The sequence below is a fragment of the Triturus cristatus genome, chromosome 10 (genome assembly GCF_964204655.1).
Source record: "Triturus cristatus chromosome 10, aTriCri1.1, whole genome shotgun sequence".
Taxonomy (NCBI): Eukaryota; Metazoa; Chordata; class Amphibia; order Caudata; family Salamandridae; genus Triturus; species Triturus cristatus.
The window spans coordinates 839592606-839618596 of NC_140593.1; the positions used below are offsets into that span (position 1 = coordinate 839592606).

The following is a 25991-nucleotide window of genomic DNA, read 5'->3' on the forward strand; positions in this document are numbered from 1 at the left end:
GTGGTGTCCAGAGGGAACCTGACCCCCCCCCCACCCTCCCGCTTTACCGTCTATTTTTTTCTTATATACACAGTTGGTTTTTCCCACACAGGGACTTTAAGTGGGTCAAGTCTGCTGTATGGATACCGGGACATTGTCTGTCTTTCTAGACTTTCAATATCAACAGATTAACAAATACATCCGGTGAATACATATGTATACGAATGACGTTATCAAGTCCCATTAATCTTTCCATGCTTGTAATGGGTTACCACTGTTGTTTGTATTTGAAGAACATTTATAAAACTTTAAAACAAAAATAAAAAATCCTCCTTCTATACTCTTACAAATGAGGGTTTGCACAAATAGATCTCTTTGCAACAGCAGAGAACTCAAAATGTCCAAACTTCGCCTCCAGGTTCCCACACCCTCTATCCAAAGGCAATGCCCTATGAAACAACTGGTCAGGGATATTTGCTTGTGCTTTTCCGCCTCTCCTCCTTCTTTCATTTGTGGTTCGGAATCTCAGGCACACATCTCTCACCCTTATATTAGTGGCTCCCATGTCGGCTTGTCAACCATGGTTCACCACACTACTATAACTCTCAGTAGTTCCACACCAGAAGCTTCACCTTGCCTCAAACCTTCTCACCCAGAACCATGGAGAAATAAAACATTCAAACCTCAGGGAGCTCAACATAGCGATTTGGCTCCTGAAGTCATAGAGTTTGGATACCTACATCTATCGTAAAATTGCATGACAATTCTTAAAGAAGCAAGGAAACCTACAGCTAGAGCATGCTATGCAGCAAAGTGGAAAAGGTTTGTTATATATTGTAAAAGACAATTAAACCACTAGATGCTTCTATACAACAAATAATTTGTTATATTTTGCATCTACAACTTGCCAGCCTCGCATTTACATCCATATGCCTACACCTACTATGGTAGCTGCATATCTTCCAAACAGACCACACTTCTCTGTTCAGAGTAACAGTAATTTAAGGCCTTTATGGAAGGCCTTAAAATAGTGATACCACCAAAAATTACAGCGGCACCTGCATGGAACCTTAATATTGTTCTAACAAGAATTATGGGTCTACCTTTTGAGCCATTGCACAATTGCCCACTGCAATTCTTTTCCCTGGAATGTTGCTTTCTTGATAGCTGTCACTTCACTAAGACTTGTTAGTGAGCTTCAGGCACTAACCTTGGAAGAACCATTCTTTACAACTCCATATAGACAGAGTGGTTCTTCTCACTAACCCAAAGTTCCCTCCAAAAGTAGACTCTGCGTTTCATATTAACCAGTCGGTTGAGTTACCTGCTTTCTTCCCTCAACCTGATTCTGTAGCAAAAAGAGCTCTTCATACATAAGATGTAAAATTAGTATTATTGTATTATTTTCACCAAACAACTTTTTGTTGTCTTTGCTCCCCCTCATAAAGGGAAACCTATCTCTAAATCAGTTTTTTCTAGATGGATTGTTAAATGTATCCAAAATGCTATGTTAAAGCCAAAAGAACTTTCTCTATACCTCCTAGAGCACATTCTACTTGTGAAATAGGGGCATCTATAGTCTTTTTTGGTAACATTCCCATAGCTGACATTTGCATAGCAGCTGCATGGTCTACATCACACACATTTAGCAAACACTATTGTGTGGATATATCTGCACATCAACAAGCTAATGTAGGACAGGCAATGCTAAGAACCCTTTTTTCCTGCAACGCCCACCGGTTATCCATCGCTTTGGGAGAGTACAGATATACAGTTTATGTAAAGCATATGTATCTACAGAACACATGTCTTAAACAGATTGTTACTTCCCCTGTAAGCATCTGTTCTTGGCATGTAGAGCTGTACATTCTCATGCGCCCTCCCTCCTCCCTGGATACCTATGGTCGTTGCCACATTATGAACACATGGACAGTGGAGTGGATGCCCATGCGCACTATCACCGAAAGGAGGAGTCATCTTACCTCGTGACTAGAAAAGACTTCTTAGAAGAAAAACAGTTTGCAAACATCCAGACCCAACACTAGATGGCAGGAGTATGCAAAGCATATGAATCTACAGCTCTACTTGCCAAGAACGGATGCTTACAGGGTAAGTAACAATCCTTTCCTAGCTTTTGTCACTGGGAAAGCTTTATTTTTTATTATAACACAAGAATTGGTAGACCGCTGAGCAATGAAGAACATTAATCTCTGGGATAAGCCACTTCCCCCAACGTCCCATTGCTCTTTGTTCCCTTATTCCATTTACTTCAGGGCTTAGCTATCATGGTCTTTATAGCCCATGCTGCGCCAGAAGGGTGCTACAATGACATTTGAATGAATCCTGTATTATCTTCATGACTTCTGCTGTGTTGACTACCAACATATGGAATCATTTCTTTAACAAAACGTGAAAAGTCTTTGTCGTAATCTCCACCAGTTGAATTTAAAAGTCTGATGGTATACATTGTCTTAATGTCATCTGACTACAGCCTACACCTTCTATTTAAATGAAAAAACTCCTTTTCTTAACTGCTTGAAAAGGCAGTTTTATACACTTTTCTTGTGTTAGGTTTGACATACGGCAATTCACTCATGTTGGAGAAAGCCAGACTGGTTTTGACACTGGAATGCTTAAAGGCACATCTGGTGGTTAGAAGCATGGTTGGTTGGCGAGCGTGACTGAAAGCTAGCGAGGCCTCTCTGGATGTGGCAAATACTGTTCCTCGGCAATCTCATGTCTGAAGATGAGATTGGTTCTTGTTGAATGGCCCCATTTGTCTATCGTCATGATTATGCTAGTTGATGTGGGATAATCACATGACTGCTGCCTAATTGCTTTCTCAAAACTTTGTATTTGAGTGTTTTTAATCCTTTATTTAATTTGTTGCACCTTGCTTGACTGGTCCATGTTTTTTTAGGGATGTGCACGTTGCATCATTAAAGACTTTTCCTTTTTACTGTTTATTCTCTAATGAACCTTCAAGAATTTTGTGCAAAACAATTTGTAGCAAAATTAAAATGCAGCACTGCTGAATCTGCAACATCTTCTGAGGTCATGTACCACTATGTAAAGCAGAGTAAATGTGTCCAACGTGCTAAGATGGTTACTGTATTCATGTAAGGAGCCCAGTGGGAAGGTGAGAGCAAAAAATACCACATCATTGTCCTTGAGTACAGGCCTCTGTGCAGGAGATGCAGGCTTCTTTGAGCAGCTTTACCACCACAAATGCAGTCCGTTACAGCCACCACTGAGTCATGTCCTAAACCATGTTAATAATCTGAGCAAAGGGAAGTTCACCTGTGAAACCTAAATGCTTAGGAACTACAATAAAACCAGGCTATCTACCAGACACTACACTGCACATTAACTGAAGTCATCCTGCAATCCCAAGTTTTTGTTGTCATCCAAACGAGGATAGGTGGTGCTTTTTTAGTGTGTTTAGAGCGCATTTGTTCTGATTACACCAAGTACTGGCCTTTAACTGTACCTTTTCATGACTGAGTTTCAGCTATTGATGTGCTGCATTCATCACAAATGTTTACAGCTTGTGGTGTAATTGCATTCTGTACAAAGTATTGACATTTTAGACAGTACTTCACTTTATGAGGAGCTCTAAATAAAGAGTTGGTTTGAGATTGTCTGCTTTGTGAAAATGGAGACTTTTTTCCCTACTAATTTACATTAATTGTAGATTTTAATTTATTTTTTATTTTTGTACTGATAAAGTTCTGTTACGATGGAATTCATTTTCAGTCTTGCCAGAAAATCCAGGTGTATTCAAAATGTGTAAAATTCAAGCTTATTGTGTGATGTGAATGCATACCATAATTTTGTGAAACCCATATACTTTGAAATTGGACAAAGTCTGTAAATTAAGAGAACGCCATAACAAAATTATGGTTACTTCATACATATCTAATTTGTGAGAAATCTGGTGCTTTTCTTGTTTGAGATATTGTTATGTGAAAATGTTGGTTACTTCAGTACTTAGCAGCGTTATTGGTAGTACTTGCGTATCCAAATCGTGAATAATCCATGGCTGGATTTATAAATATAGCCATGTCAAAATATAGAATGTCTCTTCATGTGAGGTTTATAGGAATGGTATGCAGATGAAATGAGTGGGAGGATCAGAAATATCGGAAAGGGATATACAGATCAAACCTGTGGAAACAGGGGTGTGGTAATTTGTCAAAAATCTACTTGGCCAATGGACAAACTTTTACAGAAATCTACTTGTCCTGGGAAGATATCTGCTTGCCCCACCTATTCCATAAATCACTAAGGTGGGTCTGCACGGCGAGAACCTGCACTGTAATCAGTGCAACATACTGTGCAACATTATTTCAAGTGCAAGTCCAATTATGCAGTGCAGTCATGCATCCTTAAATGCAACTGTTGTACTGGCACGTTGTACAGTATGTGGGTGGATATGTCAGCGTGCACTGCACCCAATTATCAACCAGTATGCATGTGACAATTTCAATTATAGAGAGAGAACCTAAAGTAAGTCTATACCAAGTATACTTCAATTAATGTCAATTACCAGTCTGCACTCTGTGGGATAGAATGGTGTTCTCCATCCTAGGGCGAACTCATAGCTGTCCAGCTTCAAAAATACTCACATGTGAACATGATCTGATAAACGTGTGGATAGGAATAACTGCATTGTTCGAGGCATATGAGCTGCTGCAGTCACATTATTGCATTAGATCGCCGCCTAGTGTTGGGTCCGGATGTTGCACGTTGTTGTCTTGGAAGAGTCTTCGAGATCTCACGAGATAGGTGACTCCTCCCTAGGACTACAGTGCGCATGGACAGCTCCTCCATCGTCAGATTGTTTTTTTCCGCCATCGTGTTCGGATGTACTTCTGCGACGCCAACTTTGAAGTTTTCAACTTTATTCACAGCAAATCAAAGTTATCTCGACGGGATTGCTCTCCGGTCGATACCCTACAACTTTACAGGACTTTATTTCTCATATTTTCATCGACGCAGGCCTCCGGGCCTATCGACGCCACTCGGGCCTCGGGCCCATGGAAAGGACCCCCTTCAAAAAATGCCCCCAGTGTGGTGCTAAATACCCACATACGGATCATCACCCGGTGTGCAACAGATGTCTATCTCCGGAGCATAAAGAAGAAGACTGCTCAGCCTGTGCACTCTTCCGTTCCAAAAAGACAATCAGGAACCGAAGGGCCCATCGACAAGCGATGCATCGACAAGCAGCAGCACCGGACGATATCTTCGACGACCCCTCGGATGCCGAGGACTCGGACGACCTACAGCTCGTCACAGTCGAAGAATCGGACTGAGATGACCCAATCCCAGCGGGGCAGCACGTGAGTACCGATGCCCCTGTCCCAATCACCCCACATAAGGCTCCGGTCAAGACATCGCCACAAGGCCTTCGTCACGATCGAAATATCCCTTCGGAAGCCCCACCCTCGGGCCCGGCTCCGAAGATAATAGAAAAGCCTTCCGGTAGCTCGGGACCGAGCAAACCGTATCTCCCTACACCAAAAATGCCTTCGGCGCCGACAAAAACACATACGGCACCAACTCCGGCTCCGAAAGACTCGACCGTTCCCAAAAACGTCGAGCCGAAGCATCTTGAGCCGAAAACGGTAGATCCCAAGAAAAATATCGACCCGAAAAAGTTAATCGACCCGAAAAAGACTAACGACTCCAAAAAGGTCACCGAGCCTAAAAAACAGATCGAACCCAAGAAAACGGTCGATCCGAAAAAGGACGTCGAAGTCAAGAAAGCTCCCGAACCGAACAAAAACAAGGTTCCCGAGCCAAACAAGTCGAAGCCGAAGCCTACAAATCCTTCGACTCCCAGTAAAAAACACCAGAAATCTTCGGTGCCGAAACCACCAAATACAGAGGAGGAGCTGTTTTTTCCGGATCCTGTCGATCCAAAACAGAAAAGAATCCTCATAGACCCTAACACAGGTCATGTGGTGCTCCACAAGAGGAAAATTCATCCTGCCTTACCCTCTCCTATTCCTCTAAAAAGGAAGGACATTGCTACTTCTCCTATTAGGCCTGTTACCCCTCCTCCTCTCTCTCCTATTCTGCCTTATGTGCCATACACACCCCCCATGCCTCCACAGCCTGTTGGGGACCCAGATGAGGACATAGATAATGATCCACAAGACCCTTATGACGATCCTGATGACACAAATCCCAACCTGGACACATGGGGAGACCCATATTCACCAGACAATAACACACCTCTTCTAGACCCCACACCATATCCTTCAAAACCATCCCCTCCTGACGACACCATTGCATTCCATGAGTTAGTAGACAGGGCTGCTAGTTTCCACGGGGTAGATATGCATGCTGACCCTCTGGAAGAGGATTTCTTGCTGGACACCTTCCCAACCACAGAAAGAAGTGTCCGCACTTTACCCATGCTCAAAGGGGTTTTAAAACATGCACCAGAAATATTCAAAGACCCCATTAGGGCTAGAATACTCAACCCTAGACTGGAAAAGAAATATAGAGCAGCACCCTCCGACCCTACATACATCAAGGGTCAACTACAGCTGGACTCTTTAGTAGTCGCCAATGCACGAAAAAGGGCTAACTCACAAACCACTGGCGATGCTGCACCACCAGAAAAAGAGTCCAAACTACTGGAGGCATCAGGGAAAAGGGTGGCTTCACAAGCAGCCAACACCTGGAGAATAGCTAACACACAAGCATTGTTAGCTAGATATGACGGGGCACACTATGACAAATTAGAGGAGCTGCTACAACATCTCCCTGACCCATATAAACAACAGGCAAATGATCTTATCCAAGAAGGAAAGTTCATCACTAATGCCTCAATAAAGTGTGCTCTAGATGCAGCTGACACAGCCTCTAGAACAGTCAATACAAGCGTGATGTTAAGGAGACACACATGGCTTCGCATATCAGGTTTCAAACCTGAGGTGCAAACCACTATTCTCAATCAACCCCTTAACCAAGATTTCCTGTTCGGGCCTGAAACAGATGTCCTACTAGACAAAATGAAAAAGGATACTGACACCGCTAAATCTATGGGTGCACTGCAGTTTTATCAATCCAAACGTTCCTTTCATAGATCCTCCTATAGAGGTACAGGGAGAGGGAATAATACACAAACCTCTCAACCTTTCCAAACTACCTCTCAAAACACATTTCACAGAGGCAGAGGAGGATATAGAGGAAACAATACTAAAGGTAGAGGTAACAACAACAACCGTACCTCCACCACTCCCAAACAGTGACCTCTTACACCTGCCTCCAGACCACTTAACACCAGTCGGAGGCAGATTATCACAGTTCCTACCTGTCTGGGAATCCATTACAACAGACAGGTGGGTGAAGCAAATTATCCATTCTGGTTACTGTCTAGAACTTGCATCTACCCCACCCAACATACCACCCAAACACAGACCTATGTCAGAGGAACATACCATACTATTGCAACAGGAGGTCTTAGCAATGCTACAAAAGCACGCTATAGAACCAGTTCCCCTGCAGCAACAAGGAAAGGGAGTTTACTCTCTCTATTTCCTAATCCCCAAAAAAGACGGCTCCCTCAGGCCCATTCTCGACCTTCGTCCCCTCAATCACTATATACACTCCGATCATTTTCACATGATCACACTCCAACAAGTACTACCACTACTACAGCAAGGCGATTTTCTCGCCACGCTAGATCTAAAAGATGCATATTTTCACATACCTATTCATCCCGCACACAGGAAATACCTCAGATTTGTAGTGCAGGGACAGCACTACCAATTCAAAGTCCTACCCTTCGGGGTAACAACAGCACCAAGGGTGTTCACAAAATGCTTAGCAGTAGTGGCAGCACATCTAAGGAGACAACATATTCATGTGTTTCCATACCTAGACGATTGGCTGATATAAGCCAAATCACATCACCAATGCCTGCAGCACACTGTGACCACAATCCATCTATTACACAATCTGGGATTTTCCCTCAACTACCCAAAACCCATTTACAACCCTACCATATACAGCAGTATCTGGGAGCAACGATAGACTCCACAGTAGGAAAGGCTTACCCAGCTCCAGCCAGGATACAGAACATTCAAGCAATGATCCTAAAATTCCAACCTCAGACTCTTTTGACAGCAAGAGTGTTTATGCAACTCATAGGCATGATGGCATCTTGCATATTCATAGTCCCACATGCTCGGCTACAAATGTGTCCCATACAAGAATGCCTAGCAACACAATGGAACCAGGCTCAAGGGAAACTAAAGGACCTAGTGTTGGTAGACAGTCGTACCCATCGCTCTCTGCAGTGGTGGAACACACAAAACCTTTCAAAAGGACGACTGTTCCAAGAGCCAGTTCCACAGGTGGTGTTGACAACGGACGCATCACTCACAGGGTGGGGAGCCCATCTACTTCAACATACAGTGCAAGGTCTATGGACACCGCACCAAAAAATACACCACATAAACTACCTAGAATTACTGGAAATCTTTCAAGCAATGAAGGCTTTTCAAAAACACATAGCCAACAAGACTGTCCTAGTCCGGACGGACAATATGACATCAATGTTCTATATGCAGAAACAGGGGGGGGACACACTCTCTGCAGCTATCACACCTAGCGCAAAGGATATGGAGATGGGCCATTCCACAAAACATCCATCTTCTAGCAGAACATCTCCCAGGAGTAAACAACCAGATTGCAGACCTATTGAGCAGACACAGTCAACAGATCCACGAATGGGAAATTCACCCAGAAGTCCTACTCCCATTCTTTCAAGCATGGGGACACCCAGACATAGATCTGTTCTCCACAAAAGAAAACGCAAAATGCCCATCCTTCGCCGCCAGGTTCCCACACTCGCAGTCGAAGGGCAATGCGATATGGATGAACTGGTCAGGCAGATTTGCATATGCTTTTCCGCCAACCCCACTCATTCCATTAGTGGTACGCAAACTAAAGCAACAAACACTTACGATGATCCTAGTTGCTCCCACATGGGCACGACAACCATGGTACACAACACTCCTAGAACTCTCGGTCGTCCCTCATCAACGACTACACCTCTCGCCAAAACAACTCACACAGAACCATGGAGAGATACAACACCCAGACCCCAATCAAATGAACCTAGCAATCTGGCTCCTGAAGTCTTAGAGTTCGGATACCTTAACCTGCCTCCTTATTGTATGAATATCATCAAAGAGGCAAGACGTCCCACTACCAGAGCTTGTTACGCAAACAAATGGAAAAGATTTGTTATTTACTGCCAAAATAATCAAATCAATCCACTAGACGCTTCTGTCCAAAACATAATCTGTTATCTACTACATTTACAAAGATGTAATCTAGCATATTCATCTATAAGATTACACCTAGCTGCTATTGCAGCATACCTCCAGAACAGACAACACGTGTCTCTTTTCCGCATACCACCTATTAAGGCATTTATGGAAGGGCTCAAAAGAGTAATCCCTCCAAGAGCTCCACCTTCCCCAGTCTGGAATCTTAACATTGTACTTACTAGATTTACGGGTCCACCCTTTGAGCATCTACATTCTTGCGAATTACAGTTCCTAACATGGAAGGTGGCATTTCTAATAGCAATTACTTCACTCAGAAGAGTAAATGAATTGCAGGCACTAACAATTCAAGAACCTTTCATGCAAATACACCAAAATAAGGTAGTTCTCAGAACAAATCCTAAATTCCTACCAAAGGTCATAACTAGTTTTCACATTAACCAATCAATTGAGTTACCTGTCTTTTTTCAAAAACCACAGTCAGTAGCTGAAAGAGCACTCCACACACTGGATGTCAGAAGGGCTCCACTCTACTACATAGACAGAACTAAACCATTTAGGAAGACAAAACAGTTGTTTGTGTCTTTCTGTCAACCTCATAAGGGTAACCCTATCTCAAAGGCAGGGATAGCCGGATGGATAGTTAAGTGCATGCAAATATGTTATCAAAAAGCTAAACGCACATTAACTATTCCCCCAAGAGCACATTCCACGCGCAAAATGGGGGCATCCATGGCTTTTCTAGGGAATATCCCCTTAGAACACATTTGTAAGGCAGCTACATGGTCTACCATACATACCTTCACTAAACACTATTGTGTTGATGTGCAAGCCAAACAACAAGCTTCTGTAGGTCAGGTTGTCCTTAAAACACTTTTCCAAACTACTGCAACTGCAACTGCCACCAGTAACCACCACTAGAGGAGGAACTGCTATACAGTTTATGCAATAATGTGACTGCAGCAGCTCATATGCCTCGAACGGTAAATGCTACTTACCAGTATGCATCTGTTCTTGGCATGTAGAGCTGCTGCAGTCACATGCCCACCCTCCTCCCTGGTGCCGAGCACAGTTGCAGTACTATCTTATTTAGATACATTTACATGGACACCTTTCTTTTCTATTACTATCCTCCATCTTTGCCACAATGGCGAAAAAACAATCTGACGATGGAGGAGCTGTCCATGCGCACTGTAGTCCAGGGGAGGAGTTGCCTATCTCGTGAGATCTCGAAGACTCTTCCAAGACAACAACGTGCAACATCCGGACCCAACACTAGGCGGCGATCTAATGCAATAATGTGACTGCAGCAGCTCTACATGCCAAGAACAGATGCATACTGGTAAGTAGCATTTACCTTTTGGTGGAGCTTATGAACTATTCATGGGGCAGCCACAATTGCGTGGCAGAGGTGCTGTGGTTCACTGAGGCAGTATCCACAAGTACAAATACACAAGAGGCAGTACTGGGCAGTTAAATCAATCTCTCCTTTTACATTTCTGGGCAGGTGAGGTGTGATTATACTACTGTGCACTCACTGATAAATCTCCACATCCTTCTCCCACACAAGGAGCATATGCAGCACAAGCAGTAGCAACAGGGTTCTCTTGTGCACAGTAGTGTTACAGTAATGGCACCAGAAGAGTAAGCTCCCCAAACATGAATAGGTGCAGCTCCACAATAGATGTGCAAGTTTGTCTCACTTAGATTTGTGAAGTGTTCACTTTTTTCTTTAAAATCCAAGTTCTCTGCCACTTGTGTCTCTCCTTTCAATGTCCCCAGCCCCCACTGCCCACCCAGATGTGCCACTTATCTTCTTGGAAAATCCTGTAATTCTGTTTCTGGATGCTGACATACGAGTATTGGTAATCCTGGTGAAAGATAAGGTTTTAACGTTGCAGCAACGTGTGCAATCAGTTGTTTTTTTTCAGAATCTGAGCGTTCTGAGGGTCTAAGGGATGATGTTTGGATATTTCGAAATGGGCACATGCATAAAGAAGGCACAAAGTCCGGCACACAGGACAAACGTTCCTTGTCAAATCATGTAGGGAAAGAAAAACAAGCCTTTATGTCTACATAGGACGAATACTCACACAGGTAGCAGTGTCACTTTTCCTTGGATCTGGTATGGGCTCATTTTTACTGCGGACGTAACTGTGCAACAAAAATGCAACAATACAGTGGTTGCATAAAATTGAGGCGGGAATATTGTATAATTTCATGCAGTTGTCAATAAAACGTGATTGTGAGACCTACAAATGTAAATTCTGATAATTTCTGCTTTATATTGAACTCTGTTCTGCATTTTTTGCCATTTTACATCGTTGCAAATGACAGATGGTCCTCCACTGATGGCAGGTCCTGTGTACGTGCGTGATCTATAACAGAGTCACTCTAATAATGATATTCTACAGCTGAAACGTTTTCCTCGTAATTTGCCACATAATCATGCTGCCTAAACTGCATATTTTAACAAAAATGTTGATTCTAGCTCAAATAGATCAACAATTTCTACAAAAAGAGGGTATACCATCCTGCCACACAGTGAAAAGCCCATAACAAGTAGTGAGGTCACCTTTACATTGCTATTGCTGTATTTGGGTGTTAATCTGAAAGTAATAAGGCAAACATTTATACTGACAGTGTTAACGTATACAGATGTATAAAACATGAAGTAATACAATAAACAAAAATGTGCTGCATTCTGCTACATAATTCAAAAATATTTTAGCCACATAATGTAGTCAACCCTGTGTATAATTTAGGCCTTCTCTGCTGCTTCATTACAGTGGCTCTTTTAATTTAGCACAAACTACCAGAGCACTTTGCATGGTGGGGGTTGTTTACAGTAGGTACAGGAGACGGGAAATGCAACCAAATAGAGGTCCAGGCCGGCTAACAGGAATGAGCCCAAAATGTGAAGAATAACCGGTTTCTTGCCAGATTAAGCCTGTAAAATTGACACGGACGTAAGGCTTTTTCTCTGCTGCAGTGGCAAGGTTTGAAAATAAAGTGGGGGCACTGATTTAAGCGAGAAGCAGTGGAGGGAAGGTGGAGGTAATCTAATAAGGAAAAGGCAAGAAAGACTGTGGGGGATGGTATTAGGAACGGAGACCCGAGGCAAAAATGTGACATTGCGAAGTTTGAGACACCAAGAATGGCCCATGTTTCAGTGAGCTGTGTGAAATACGCTGCACACATAACATTGCCTGGAACGCGAAGATACTTTCTGCCTGTTTCATTATGTGGCCTTTCTTTTATTCAAATTTAGCTTTATTGTTTACCCCAGGAAAAAGATGCAGTTTAAAAAATGTATCTATTTACAGCGCACGCATAATCTTGCAAGGCTGCCTTTTCTGTAAGACTGCCAGATGTTAAAGTATAATCGTTAACTCCGTGCCCCCGAATGCGACCTCGTCCATAAAAGCTGACTGACAAAGTAAAGGTCAATGTCTCTAAATAGTGAGACTCCATTCGCTGTGTGTTCACTCATTATGAACGCTGCACTGGTTGTATTGCAATAGGCGCCTGCTGCGCCTCATTGATCAGCCGATAGCAGTGGAGAAGTTCCCGCCTTACCTTAAATTAACATTCCACTCATTTGACCCTGCCCACACGCCCACTGATAACAATCCATTCCATGCAGCATAACAGTTAACATACTTTTCTTAAGGCTCTGACCGCTGCAAAACCCATTATTAGATTGACTCGCCTGCTGGTGAAGTATTCACTGTGTCAGAGATGGCGACTTTCCGCTCCCGATTTCAGGAAGTGCCTCGCAGCGCACCAAAGAGGAGTGGACTGCCCTGGACGGATCCCAATGGACAGGGCGATCGAGCCCTGCATCAATCAGTGACAGAGGGACCACAAGGCCAACTGGCCCGCAGCGCTGGGAACCAGACAGATGCAAAAGTGTTTCGTGCCTCGGCGCCCGCCCTTTCATGTTCAGCAGCTGGGTTCCAAGAGCAGGTGGGCTGCCCCAGTGTGGAACTCACGCTAGAACACTGACGTCTAGCGTAAGACTCCCCCAGCCAATCACTGACTAGATAGAGGCCAGTCATGGGCTTCCAGCCAGTCAAAGGCCTCCAAAGGCTTTCTGACAGCATTTCAATTGCCTGTGAGCCCCAGAGCGCCCACAGCTCATTTCTTTTTTGCGATTTAATGTCTACTTGTCCGTCGGACAAAATAGACAATAAATCTTCTTGCCCTTCATAAAATTCTAGTTGGTTCGGGCGTCTGGCGATATGATTTCCCCCCACCCCTGGGAAAACTCCAAAAGCAGGTCAGAGGGGCTTATGTTAAAATTGTTGTCTGTTTTGTGCTAGTCAGAATTGCAGGAAATTAATGTAACAGACATATTTGAAGGAAAATGCATGAGATTGTCTGTGTTGCTGTAATTTGAGGTACAGGATAGCATTTCAGGAAATTCATGGGATATTAGTATTGTCTAAATTATATGGTATTGTCAGGTATAATTTCATGGATAAGGAGCTCTTTTTAAGTTGTACTGACTAGTGTAGATGCATTTTTTTTTATTCAGCAGCATTTTTAAATATATGAATACAAGAATCCCATCACTATAAATCGCATCTGTGCTAAACTTACGTTCCACGAAAGCTCCAAAAATGAGGATATTTTCTTACCTTTCCTAATCTCTCTTGAACCTTTTTTGATATTGAGTATCAGGCCCAGCACCATGAAACCTTTTATGTGAGTGCACCTTTTAAAAAAGTTATTCACATTTCATAACCTCTACCCTTGATTCACACAGTCCAACTATCGAACTCTGTCTGATAACAGGTCCCACTTAAGCAAATGGGGAAATGAGCATGGGGAAACGGCATAAGCGTCTCCTGATCAAACTCAATTGTGCCACATCAGGAGTCGCAGAAGTGCTGTTGAACCCCAAAGATGCTTGTAGGTATCTGCTAAGACCCCTTCACCCCACCACAGTGAGTGTGCTCTTAATATGTCACAATTGTGGCGAGTATGCGCTATTGTTACCATAGCTGCCCGTCACTATGTGGCTTTCATGGTAAAACGTGTGTTTCATATCTTATGGCTGTTTGCGAGATCCTCTTAACTCAAATAGTATCCTCCCTAATAACAATGATCGAGGAGAGCAAAAAATCTATACACCAGCGCACTTAGAGGTGGCAAGAGGAGAAAGCATGTTTTTTGTTATATATAACCCTCACCCACTCTAGTAGTGGCATGCTTCATTATCGGGTTCAGCCTCACTTCTAAAGGATGACTGTTCTCCCTGGCTGGAAACCAGCCAGAGAGAGCGGTCAGGTCGTTCAGGTTTGCACAGAGAGGGCATACTTGATGCTAGTTTGACTACAGGGCCTACCTCCCCTGTCCACTGAGAAGTATAGTTTATTTACAGCTGGGGTAATTTCTTTACACAGCAAGTACATTTCTTTTATTTGTAAGATGAAGCTGACCTTTAGCATATTACACATCGACCTGTATTATTTGCAGGGTTGCATCACTGAGGGATTGTTTCTCTCTAGTATCGCCCTGAAGAATGCCCCGCACCTATGCAGGCCACTAGAGTAGGGCAGAAAAATGTTTATGCTTTTTATTAGGGCCATAGGGCAACAACATCTGGTTTGCCCGTTCCCATAGTTTTTAATTATTCCCACTCACCCCACTAATAAAGGGATACCTTTAAGTGAGCGAGGGATTTTTATTATAAAAAGTCCCCCCCCCCCCCCCCCCCCCCCCCCCAAAAAAAAAATCAAGACTTCTCTAAAGAGCTCCCTGGAACATGGTTGAGCCCACCCTGACCTTTAGAAGTCAGGATGAACCTGATGATGAAGCATACCACTACTAGAGTGGGTGAGAGAGATCTGTGAGAAAAAAAAGGCTTTCTCTTCTTTCCACTTCTAAGTGCAGTAGAGTATAGATTTCTCTCGCTCCACAATCAGTTATTTATACGGGAGGTTACTATTTGAGTTCAGTGGGAGTATGTATCCCCTTTTCTTTCAGTCTTGAAAGGATCTTTCTACCCTTTTAGGGTTCTGGAGTGTCTCTCTGGACCCCATTCGTTAAAAGCGTTTGTGAGATCACCTGTTGAGGGGGAAGGAAGGCAATCTTAGGCCACTATATCACAAAGTACATTCCAGATAACATAGTCTGATGTGTAAAAGTTTAGAAAACAGTTTTTAGATTTTTGTTTCAATTGCTTATTTTCTGCTGCAGGAGACAATAAACACTGGACCATTTGTGATGCGATCTACATGCCGGAGATGTGGCGGCCGTGGATCAGTTATGACAACACCTTGTATTTCTTGTCGAGGAACAGGCCAAACCAAGCAAAAGAAAACTGTCATGGTGCCTGTGCCGGCAGGTCTGTATCTAGTATTAGCGTTTTTTGCTCGCATCGAAAGAGATTAGATGAACATGAGAGGATTTGACTGTCACTGAGTTATGATATGTTAAAAATTTTGTAAAGCACACAAATGCCTAAAAGAAGGTGTACTGGGGTTGAGAGAACCACTGCTTACCAGGAATGGGATTAGATCCTGTAAAGCCAGGTCCTTAAGTCTTTCCTAAAGCTCAGCTAATCATGTGTATTGCTAAGAGTGAAAGGAAGATCATTACAAATTTAGCTGCTGCAACCGAGAAGGCTCTGCAGTGGACCAGTTGGATTTTTAGAATAGTCAGTAGACCAGCATGTGTGGCCCGAAGGGAGTAAGCGGGTACCAACATGTTAAATTTGGTCCTAAGGTAGTAAGGGCTTTTCCATCAACTGCTCTGAAAGCATGATAGGGGAATTTGAAGACTATTCTTTTGTAAACTGAGAGCCAGTGTAGGCTTTTAAGAGAAGAAGACAAAAGACACTCAGTTGATAGTCGGAATGCAGAGCAAATCAAACATTCACCCCCAGTCAATAGATCTGGGTTAATTCAATTTTTCTTTTGCTCACCATTCCACCCCAATTTAGACCCAGTCATATATAAATCAGCCATGACCCTGTGCCTCATGAGAACAACCCAACACAAACTGCCAAGCCAGGTCCTTCCTAGACCGGAAACGAGCATCCTGGGACCGGTTTCGGGGCATCACCCCTTATCAGCCAGGCTAGTTTGAATCCAGTGACACAGCGAGCCTGGTACCCACGTATGGGCATACCCGGCGCACTTAGGGCAAGAAAGCAAAAGACACACAGATGATGGACGGAATGCCGAGCAAATCAACATTCACCCCCAGTCAATAGACCTGGGTTAAATCCATTGTTCCTGGTCCACGGAAGACCTGGCTTGGCAGGTTGGGCTGTACTATTCTCATAGGAAACCGGGTCAAGACTGATTTGCATATGGCTGGGTCTAAACTTGAATGTTGTGGTGTGCAAAAAACTATGGGTTTAACCCAGATCTGTGACTGGGGTGATTGTTTGATTAATTCATCATTCTGTCCAACATCTATTCTTTTTGCATTCAGAGCAGAAGAGGCAGAGGTAAAATGGGTAAGGCCCAAGGCCAATTTGCTGCTTATTCTGAATCCTCTGCAATTATTTTGCAAGTCCCACAGTGAGGCCTAGAACCAGAAAGTTGCAATAATTTAGGTGACATAAAATGGTCTGTATAACAACTTTATAAATATGACCAGGACAGCCATATAGGCCCACAGGACACAAGTAAGTATATCTATCAATCTGCCCAAAATGTCACATGGGACTCATTCAAGCCTTCAGAGCTCATCCGTAGATATGGGGGCTCTCTAATTTACCTACCCACATTCAATTCCAACTTGATTGTGTAGGAACATTACTTAGGACAATTTAATTGGAACGTCCCTATGTTTACTTGAATTAAGAAGATTATAAAGGCATTGTAAATTGTACAGTGTCTGTGTATTAAATGTTGTAAATATAATCACTGCGTCTGCACTACATATTCACATTTGCACACCTTGTTTGTATATGGTCGAATACAATGCATGTATGATGGAAATTCTTACTTTATCCAGCAGAGTACTTTCTACACAATCAAGTTGCAATTGACTGAGGTTAAGTAAATTAAAGAGCACCCATACCTACGCATGAGCTCTCTTGGCTTAATTGGGTCGCACGTGACATTTTGTGCAGATTGATAGATATGTTTAACTACTTTATGCCTGGCTCTGGAAAGGAACGGTAATATCCCAATGGTCCTGAGTAGATGAAAACAAATTAGGTGATTAACTGGTCTTGCCAGTGCACTAAAAGTATGAAAGCAATTGGGCCTCCTGGATGTACACAACATGGTGAGCTTAGCTTTGTGTGCAGTCTTTGAGTGCACATTCTTAATGGTGAGCGGTGTATGTGCCTTTCTCAGTGTCCTCAAAGTAGGAAGGATTATGCTGTATTGCAATTCAATGGTTAATTGTATGCTGCAATTAAAAGCACATTGAGTGAAAGGAGTTTGTGTTGTATGATGTTTGCTGTTTAACAAGCGCAGCAGAGGAGTCTGTGCCAAAAGACATCCTAGATGAGGGATTTGTCCTGTTGCATAGGAGGAAACCTTCTCTACAATTCCCGGTCTTGGAAATTACCCGTCAGTCTTTTTACCTTTCTTGGAACAAGCCAAAGGTCTCTTATCTTCAAGCATCAAATGCCATTAGGAACTGATGTCATTGTGAGCAGGTTGCATGGCTATAGATCATTGCAAAAAAGCAAGGTTAATATATTGTGAGCTAACTTGGCTCATGAGCCTTGATACTCCCAAGGAAGAATGTTGCTTAGTAAGTGAGATAATGGGGGGGTTTGTTGTATACCCACTTAAAACCAAGATACTACAAAGGGTGGTGGGGGTGGTTTATATCGAGAACGTGGAAATTGTTAGCAGAGGTTTACACTCTTGAAGCCCTTCAAATCTCTTCTAGCAGGCAGTTGTCTGTATGTTGTGTTTCATTTAATATTTATTTATTTATGGCTTGTACATAGTTTATACAACCATAAAACTTTATACATTTTTTTTTTAAATCCCCAAGAGACGGTCTTAACAAAGGTCGTACCCCAAAAATTTCCCATATACCTATATTCAGTTTTCTTAGCTAACTGCTTACTTCTTACATACCAATACCTCTGAAAGTTGTTCTCCACAAGGTTTAGGTTTTTCTCTTATAATCAATCACAAGCTTGTTCTTAATTGTATAAATCCCCTATATAGCAAACGTTTTCTTTTAGCCTATTGCAGTATGAACACACAGAAGATGACTTTCGCTCTGGTACAGGGATCTGACCTTCACTATACGCATGTGTTGAACAATAATTCAGTCAGTATAATTTTGTGAATCCGGCTAAGGTATATACTAAACAGGAAGGCAGCTAGTGTTTAGCCTTGTCTCACTACACTGTGACACGGGTTTTAGAGGTGCTAGTTTTGTGTTCAAAATAAGTAGCACCTTCCCCCACGGTAGTAAAATGAGGTTGAATTAGTCTATGAACCAGGTTCACCTGGGCAACCCACAAGTGTTTTTCGAGTGTAATGTTACATTCGCCATCAAATTCTTATGAAATATACACACACATAGAATGCAGCAAAGCATCCTTTCTTAAGTCACAACTACCCTAGAGTGCGAAAGTCATTCTGTTCTGTAGATTAGCCTTTTCTTACACCCACCTGCATTGGAGGAATGTATTATTGTCATTACCCTAAGTTTAGAGTTTACACAGCAGAACCTTTGCCCAAATCGCAGCTGGTTGTCTGAGCACAGCTAAATACGTATTTAAGCTAAAGGGATGCTGGTCTTAAATACTAGTTGTATTCAACCAATTACTATTCCAATATTGTGAATTATTTCGATGGGTAAAATGTCCCGAAAAGTCTAACATGGTCCCGATTTTATGCTATTATATGACTAATTGGTGTTACAGAGTACATTGGACACTTAACTGCATTTTACCCGTGACAGGTGAACACTTTAATAGATTGCTAAATTAATTGGACTGCAAATAGTAAACTCTGACAGAGGCATCATTCCTTGACCACCTTCACACAGTGTGTGTATGAATATGTATATATATGTATAGCACTACTTGTCTTTTTTATATTTTGCCATTTTAAAGTCTGTTTTTCATTTTCGTTTTAATCACACTTCCTCTTATAAACGGAGGTTTTCCATCCTCCTTAATTTCCTTTACATTCCTAACGTTGGTACCAAAGAGTGAGGTACTGTCATTTTTATAGATCTTGAACACTGAATAGTCGCTGCAAGCTCATAAATCAATTTAAGCAAGACCCCACAACAGATTGTCCCTTATATTACACCACAAATCTGTAAAATTATGTGATCTGTAATTAAGATTAATCTGCTTTTTCAGTATGCTTAAAAGTAGCTTTATGAAATTTGGAAAAACAGTATCATTTGCACAAGTCTTTGAAAATAATTACCCTCACAACAATAAAAAGTAATCCTAAACATTAAAAAAATCCTTTGACACCAATGTATAATCCAATAAAGAAGCAGACTACCCCCATCATTCTTATATGGTTCTTAGGCCTGCATTTAAGGTGCTGAGTATTACTTTTAGCCAGGGTAGGTGTTGCCCTTGTTTCATCTTGTACAAAAGTTGAGGGATGTTCATTTCAGAATCCTACCTTGCAGCAATTTTGTGTTTGAGCTCAAAAGTCAGAAAGTGTCATATTAAAATGGAAAAGAGCTCTGAGGGAGTGTGATAAAAGGATGGCTGGGTGCTCTCCGTCTGAGAGAAAGGGTGTTCCACTGAGGGAGAAAATGAGATGTCTCAGAGGCCTCCTAATGATAGTGTAAGGCATAGGATATGATTTATGACTGGGGGCACTGATGGTAGAGAATGGTCAATTTTGTGGTGTGAGGAGCGTAAGGAGTCTGATGTAAAGTGAAGGAGTGAATAGGTGTGTGGGTCAATGGAGCAAGACCGAGGAGAAGTGAAGATAATAGAAGGATACATCTGTGCAGGATTGAGTACAACAGGTATCTGGGTTTAGGAGGAGAGTGATATTTAGACAATAGACTTCATTAAATGCAATTCACTTGCAGATTAGCACACAGGAGTAGCGTGAGTGCAGAAACATAAATTGCAAGTACAGAGGAGGCAAGATTTTGCTGTAATGGTAAGATTCCTACAGAAATAATGGTATTACTGCAAAGTACTAATGAAGTCGGGCACATTCAGGATAAAGGTATTTAGCGAGAGGTTGAAAGAGAGGGTTCCTTACTGTAGATTGTTATATTCAGTAAAGAGTTGGAGAAAGGCATTTCTGATATGAGGCCTGAACAGGGCCAAACAGCAGAGTCACTCGTTACTTTGGCTGCCACTAAGTGGGGTACACCTGTGCAAGGGCACCCATGCGATGTGCCAGATGGTAAGAAATGGCCTAAGTGAGGGCTTCTGTCCACTTGTGGACAGTTAGAAAACGAACAAGAAAACACAAAAGTCAATTTTGGATGGCTGAGGCACAACCTAGGCAGAGATGGGTGGTTACGTTTGGCAGAGCGAATTGCTAACTAAGCTGTAAGCCATTGAATACATTCTGACTGCTTTTTGAATGTGTTTCCTTCTACAGGTAGTGATAGTCATGTTGCCACAAAATGGCTAGTTGTAGGAGTACAAAGGCAAGCGAAAAAAAGGCATCTATTTCTAGCTAGAGAAACTTGGTCATGCATTTCAATAAGTTTTATTTTCTTCCTTAGTGAGAATGATTGCATTAATATATATTTTTTTAAATTGAATGACATACGGATGACTGTTTACTGCTTGTATATCTTTGTGCTAAAACACAAAGTTTGAAGATAGAGGGCCCTGTCACTGAACCCACCATGAAAAGAAATCCGATTTGGTGAACTGTAAATAGGGTATTTTGAGCGGTCGCTGATTGCAGCCTGAAAAGAAGAGGAGGGAGGAGGATCATTCAGTTGAGTGATATTGTGGCAACACTCAATCCTAAGTTTCTTCTGGCTTGTAATTAAGTAACGAATGAAAGAGCAGGATCTTGTGCATTACTGAGTGCAAGTACAGAAGGAAACTGGAGCTGTGAGGGTTGTGTGTGTTTTCATTATGGAGTAGATATGCACCAGAGTTTGATGAAAATGATCTTTGTTTGATTTTCACCAAATTGCATAAAGCTTTGAGTCTGCATTTCCCATTCAAGGGAATATAAATATATATATATACACATATATATATATATATATATATATATACACATACACACCAGGGTATGCTCTGGTTTCATTATGTGATTAAGACCTAATTGAAAGGCAGTGTTCCATTTTGTGTAAACTATCATGTCCATACGATTAAATACACTCTGGTTGGCCTCTGGTTCACAGTCATTTCACATTCTTTGGTCCTATATGGGACTTCTTTCTAATTCCAGGAGTTGAGGAGGGACAGACTGTGAGGATGCCTGTTGGGAAGAAGGAAATCTTCATCACCTTTAGGGTATGTAAACACGCAAGTATTTTTTGATTTTTGTAGTTTTTTGTAACTCGTGCTGTGTACACCTTGCTCCTTTTCTTCTCTTGTTGGCCCCTTGTATGTTAACTTCTTCGGAAAAGTTGATCTGCAGTAATTCTTTTTATATTCTACCCTGCAAATCATTGTTCACCTTGATAGCATCATTTTTTATAGACTATGGACCACGGCACCTGACTTTAAGAGAAGTTTAAATTATTGAAAATAAAAGCATAATTTAATTTGAATTGTCTGTTGTGTACCTTATACACTCAGTTTTTAAAAATGTTTAAATTCTTTTTATTATTGGCAATAGGAATCAACATCACCAGGCGCAACGCAGTACAGTTTCTGTTCTCAGCATAGGGAAATGGTTTCTCAAAAATAAGTGCACAACATCGTAACAATAGGGAACTAGCACATTGTCAACAATCATTCCTCTTGAGCTGGTATCAATGGCGGGGTACAGATGTTCCCTCTATATTCATTCCAATGGTTCCAGATGCGGGACCATTTTTGGGGGCATATCCTAGCCACATATACACAATTTTCACGGAACATGCACCAATCCATATCTCTCTTCCAGATGGAAACCGTAGGTACCTGTGCCGCCCCCCATTTCTGAGCAATGTTGCGTTTCGCTATCATCAATCCCAGTGTAACCCAGGTGGCACGTGTTATTCAGGTCAGTAGGCTCCCATACGTTCAGAAGACATCTTTTTGCTTCCAGGGAGACTTCTTGTGGTAACACCTCACCCACTACCTCATGAATCTTCCTCCAGTACCTCTGTATAAGTATGCATTCCCATAATATATGGAGGAATGTGCCTTCGCTTCCACAACCCCTCCTACATTTGCCATCCGCTGCCTTCCCTATCTGAACCAAACCTGACCCCGTGATGTAGATCCAGTGCAGGATTTTAAGTTGCCTCAGCCTTGCTGCTATGGCCACCTCCCGTGGTGAAGTCCCTGCTATTGCCCAATCTTCATCATCCAGTATTATGCCATCCCTCTCCCACTTTTCCCGTAGTTTCAGAAGGGGTTCGCCAGAGTGTTTAACTTTTTGTAGGTGAGTGAGATGGCTTTTGTTGGTAAGTAGCCATCCAGTAGCCTGTCCCTTCTGGAGATATGAGTATAAAGCATGTCTAACCTGCATATATCTGAAGAATACCATGGAAGCCAGCTCATATTCCCGTTGGAGGGCCGGAAAGGACTTGACCTCACCCTTCACTCATAGGTCACCAATGTTTGCGATACCAATGAGGTCCCACTTGTCAAAACCTCTCGAAGACCACGGATTTCCAAGCAATTCCGAGTCCCATAGTGGAGTAGCCAGAGTCACCTTGCAGTCCCACCCCAGATCCCTAGTAGCCGCCTGCCAGATCTGCACTGAGTGTTTAGTTGGGCCAGTCAGGTGGCGTGCTCCGGCTCTAGAATAGAGCGCCCAAGTGTAAGTCCCACCAGATAGCAACCAGTGACCCATCGCGTAGCCCGGATCGTCTGCCAGTCTGTACGTACCGTGATTAATGGCTCCAAATGAGCTGCCCAGTAATATTTTTAAGGTCAGGAAGGGCAATACCCCCATCGTACCAGGAGAGATTCAATTTAGAGAGTGCTATACGTGGCTTTCCTGTCCAGAGCAAGCTGCGTTGGGAGGATATTGATTTCTCTAAAATAACTCGCAGGGACCAAATCTAATGTTTTGCAGGGCATAAAGAAACTTGGTAAGGACATAATTTTGAATAAGGCTGCTCTGCCCAGCAAAGAAAGCGGGAGCGTCTTTCAACGCTCCGAATCACTCTTCAATCTCCGCAGGGGAGGGAGTAAATTGTGGGCGAATCTATCTGCGGGGTCCGGTGTGATATAGATGCCTAGGTATTTGAAGCCCTGTGTGGTGACCTGTATCGTGTAGTTCCCAGGAAGGCTAGTGAGGGGACCCTTCAGGACGTACAACACTGATTTGACCCAGTTAATCAAATATCCTGAGTACCTACCAAAAATGGCGAAGATGTCCAGTACAGCTATGAGTGAGGCCTTTGGGGATGCTAGGAAGAGTAGTATGTCGTCTGCATACAATGAGATGCGGTCATACATTCAGTTTTAACGCCTCTTCGACTGAGCAGAAAATAGACTTGGCAGTGAAGGTGCAACCTAATAACCTAATGCAGAACATGAGATTGCATAATTTCAGTTTGTGAGCTACTAGCCAAACTCAAGTTGGGTGCCACACTTCCTGAAAGAATTTAGTCAGGCAGCACTTGGTACACACAAAATCCCACCCTATTTTGTATTATGGAGGCACAGAGGTGCCCCTATACTTGAGTTTGATATCTCACTCCACTGGAAATTTATTTTTTCACCAAGAATTTCTCCCCACACTTTTGACCTATTTGCACATAACTTGGGGGGTAGAGGGTACCTGCGTTCATAATTCAAAATTTGAGCGAGCCAAATTTAGTGCAAATTGATGAATAGGCTCAAACATTCTAGGGAAGAGTCCCAATTCAACTTGCTTTACCATTTAACTTCAAATTTATAATGGTCTACATTGTGAGATAAGAACTTAACCACGGTACCAATGTGGACAAACGTTTGCAGGTGTGTAGTGAGTGCCCCTGTTTGATCTCCTTTTTTTGTTTTTGTTTTGGTGACTCTTCAGTGAGTTGTTTTTTGGAGTTATTCAGCAATAAGTGCCCTGTGTGGATGCATCTTGGCTCTAGTGAGAAATATTCAAGAACAGATAAAGCTATGCTAAGAACAAAATGCACAATATAGCATCATATTTAGTGTTCGCAAACACTGGGGATCATGAATAGGTAAACTAAAATCTACACCAGACTTGTTGAATGTGTCAGTACCCTCTAACAATACAAAATGCGAGTCCATAGAGTATGAGGTATAGAAACATGAAATATAAGGCTTGGCAGTTCGGGCTGGACTGTTCCCATGAGGCACAGGGTCAGACTGATTTGCATATGGCCATGTCTGAACTGGGGTGGCAGAGTGGGCTAAAGAACGGTGGTGGATTAAACCCAGATCAGTTGACTTGGGGTGAGTGCTTGCAATGTTCAACACTCCGTCCATCATTTCCTTTGGTATTGCTTTGTTCGCCATAAGTTGGCAGGGTATGATCAGACGCGAGTCCCTTGCTCACTTTGCCACTGGAGTCATGCAAGCCTGGCTGAAGATGGCTGAAATGCCAGAAACCGGTCCTAGGAAGCTTGTTTCCGGTCCAGGGAAGACATGGCTTGGCAGTTCGGGCTGGACTGTTCCCATGAGGCACAGGGTCAGACTGATTTGCATATGGCCATGTATGAACTGGGGTGGCAGAGTGGGCTAAAGAACGGTGGTGGATTAAACCCAGATCAGTTGACTGGGGGTGAGTGCTTGCAATGTTCAACACTCCGTCCATCATTTCCTTTGGTTTTGCTATATAAGGCTTTACATCATGTAGAAGGTGACCTACATCTACATAAAGACACAAACCATGTGCTATATACCTACATGGATCCCTGCATGGGTGAAGCTCATACAGTGCCAAATCTGTATTTTGGTGCTGTGTGGCTAGAGCTTTTCAAATATGCAACAGACTTTGACAAACATATGCTTTAGACATCTATATGGAGATAGATCAAAGCCAAATTCTACATACTTGAGAAAAACTCTGCGATAAAATGGTGCCTGGTTAAACTAAAATAAAACAAAAAAAGACTAATATTTTCGAATATCAATCATAACTCCTTACAAAATTCGCTGTGGGCTTCTATCACATATACCTTACAATCAATTCTCGCCCAAAACAGTAAAAGAACTAACCACAATAGCTTGCATTTGTTTTGAAATGATGTGCTGTTTAAAATGATATTTGTGAACACTTTATATGAAAAAATAAATATTTGCATTCAGCCACAGTTACTGTATGTTTGCGACCCTCAGATGAGCAAAAAAAAAGTCTGTCATGCTTGTCAAAACCATTATGCTAGCAGTCCGCGTATGAATAACAGTGAAATTCACAGAAGAAATATAAAGTTGGGGCTAACCACTCCCGTCCATTGTCTCTTGGCAATGCCATACTCCTATAGAATACAGCATTACACCATTTTCAATATTAAGAATTATGTATAGGTATTATGCCGCGGGAAGATAGTTCCAGAATCAGGGCAACCCCTCCAGCTGATGCAGAGGCATGCTGCATTGGCATTGCAGAACAGTTATGTCAGTCTCATTGGGTGTAGAACGATGTAAGTACAGGCACCATGTGGCACAGGAAA

At 42.5% G+C, this 25991-nt stretch overlaps 1 protein-coding gene across 2 annotated transcripts in view; it reads left to right on the forward strand.

Moving 5' to 3' along the window:
- Positions 1-25991, forward strand: part of DNAJA3 (DnaJ heat shock protein family (Hsp40) member A3) — a 291953-nt gene that overhangs the window by 76653 nt on the left and 189309 nt on the right. For both annotated transcript variants that reach the window (XM_085628467.1, XM_085628468.1), the window contains exons 6-7: positions 15501-15648; positions 21644-21708. In XM_085628467.1, coding sequence (XP_085484593.1) covers positions 15501-15648; positions 21644-21708 — 213 coding nt within the window. The remainder of the gene's footprint in view (positions 1-15500; positions 15649-21643; positions 21709-25991) is intronic.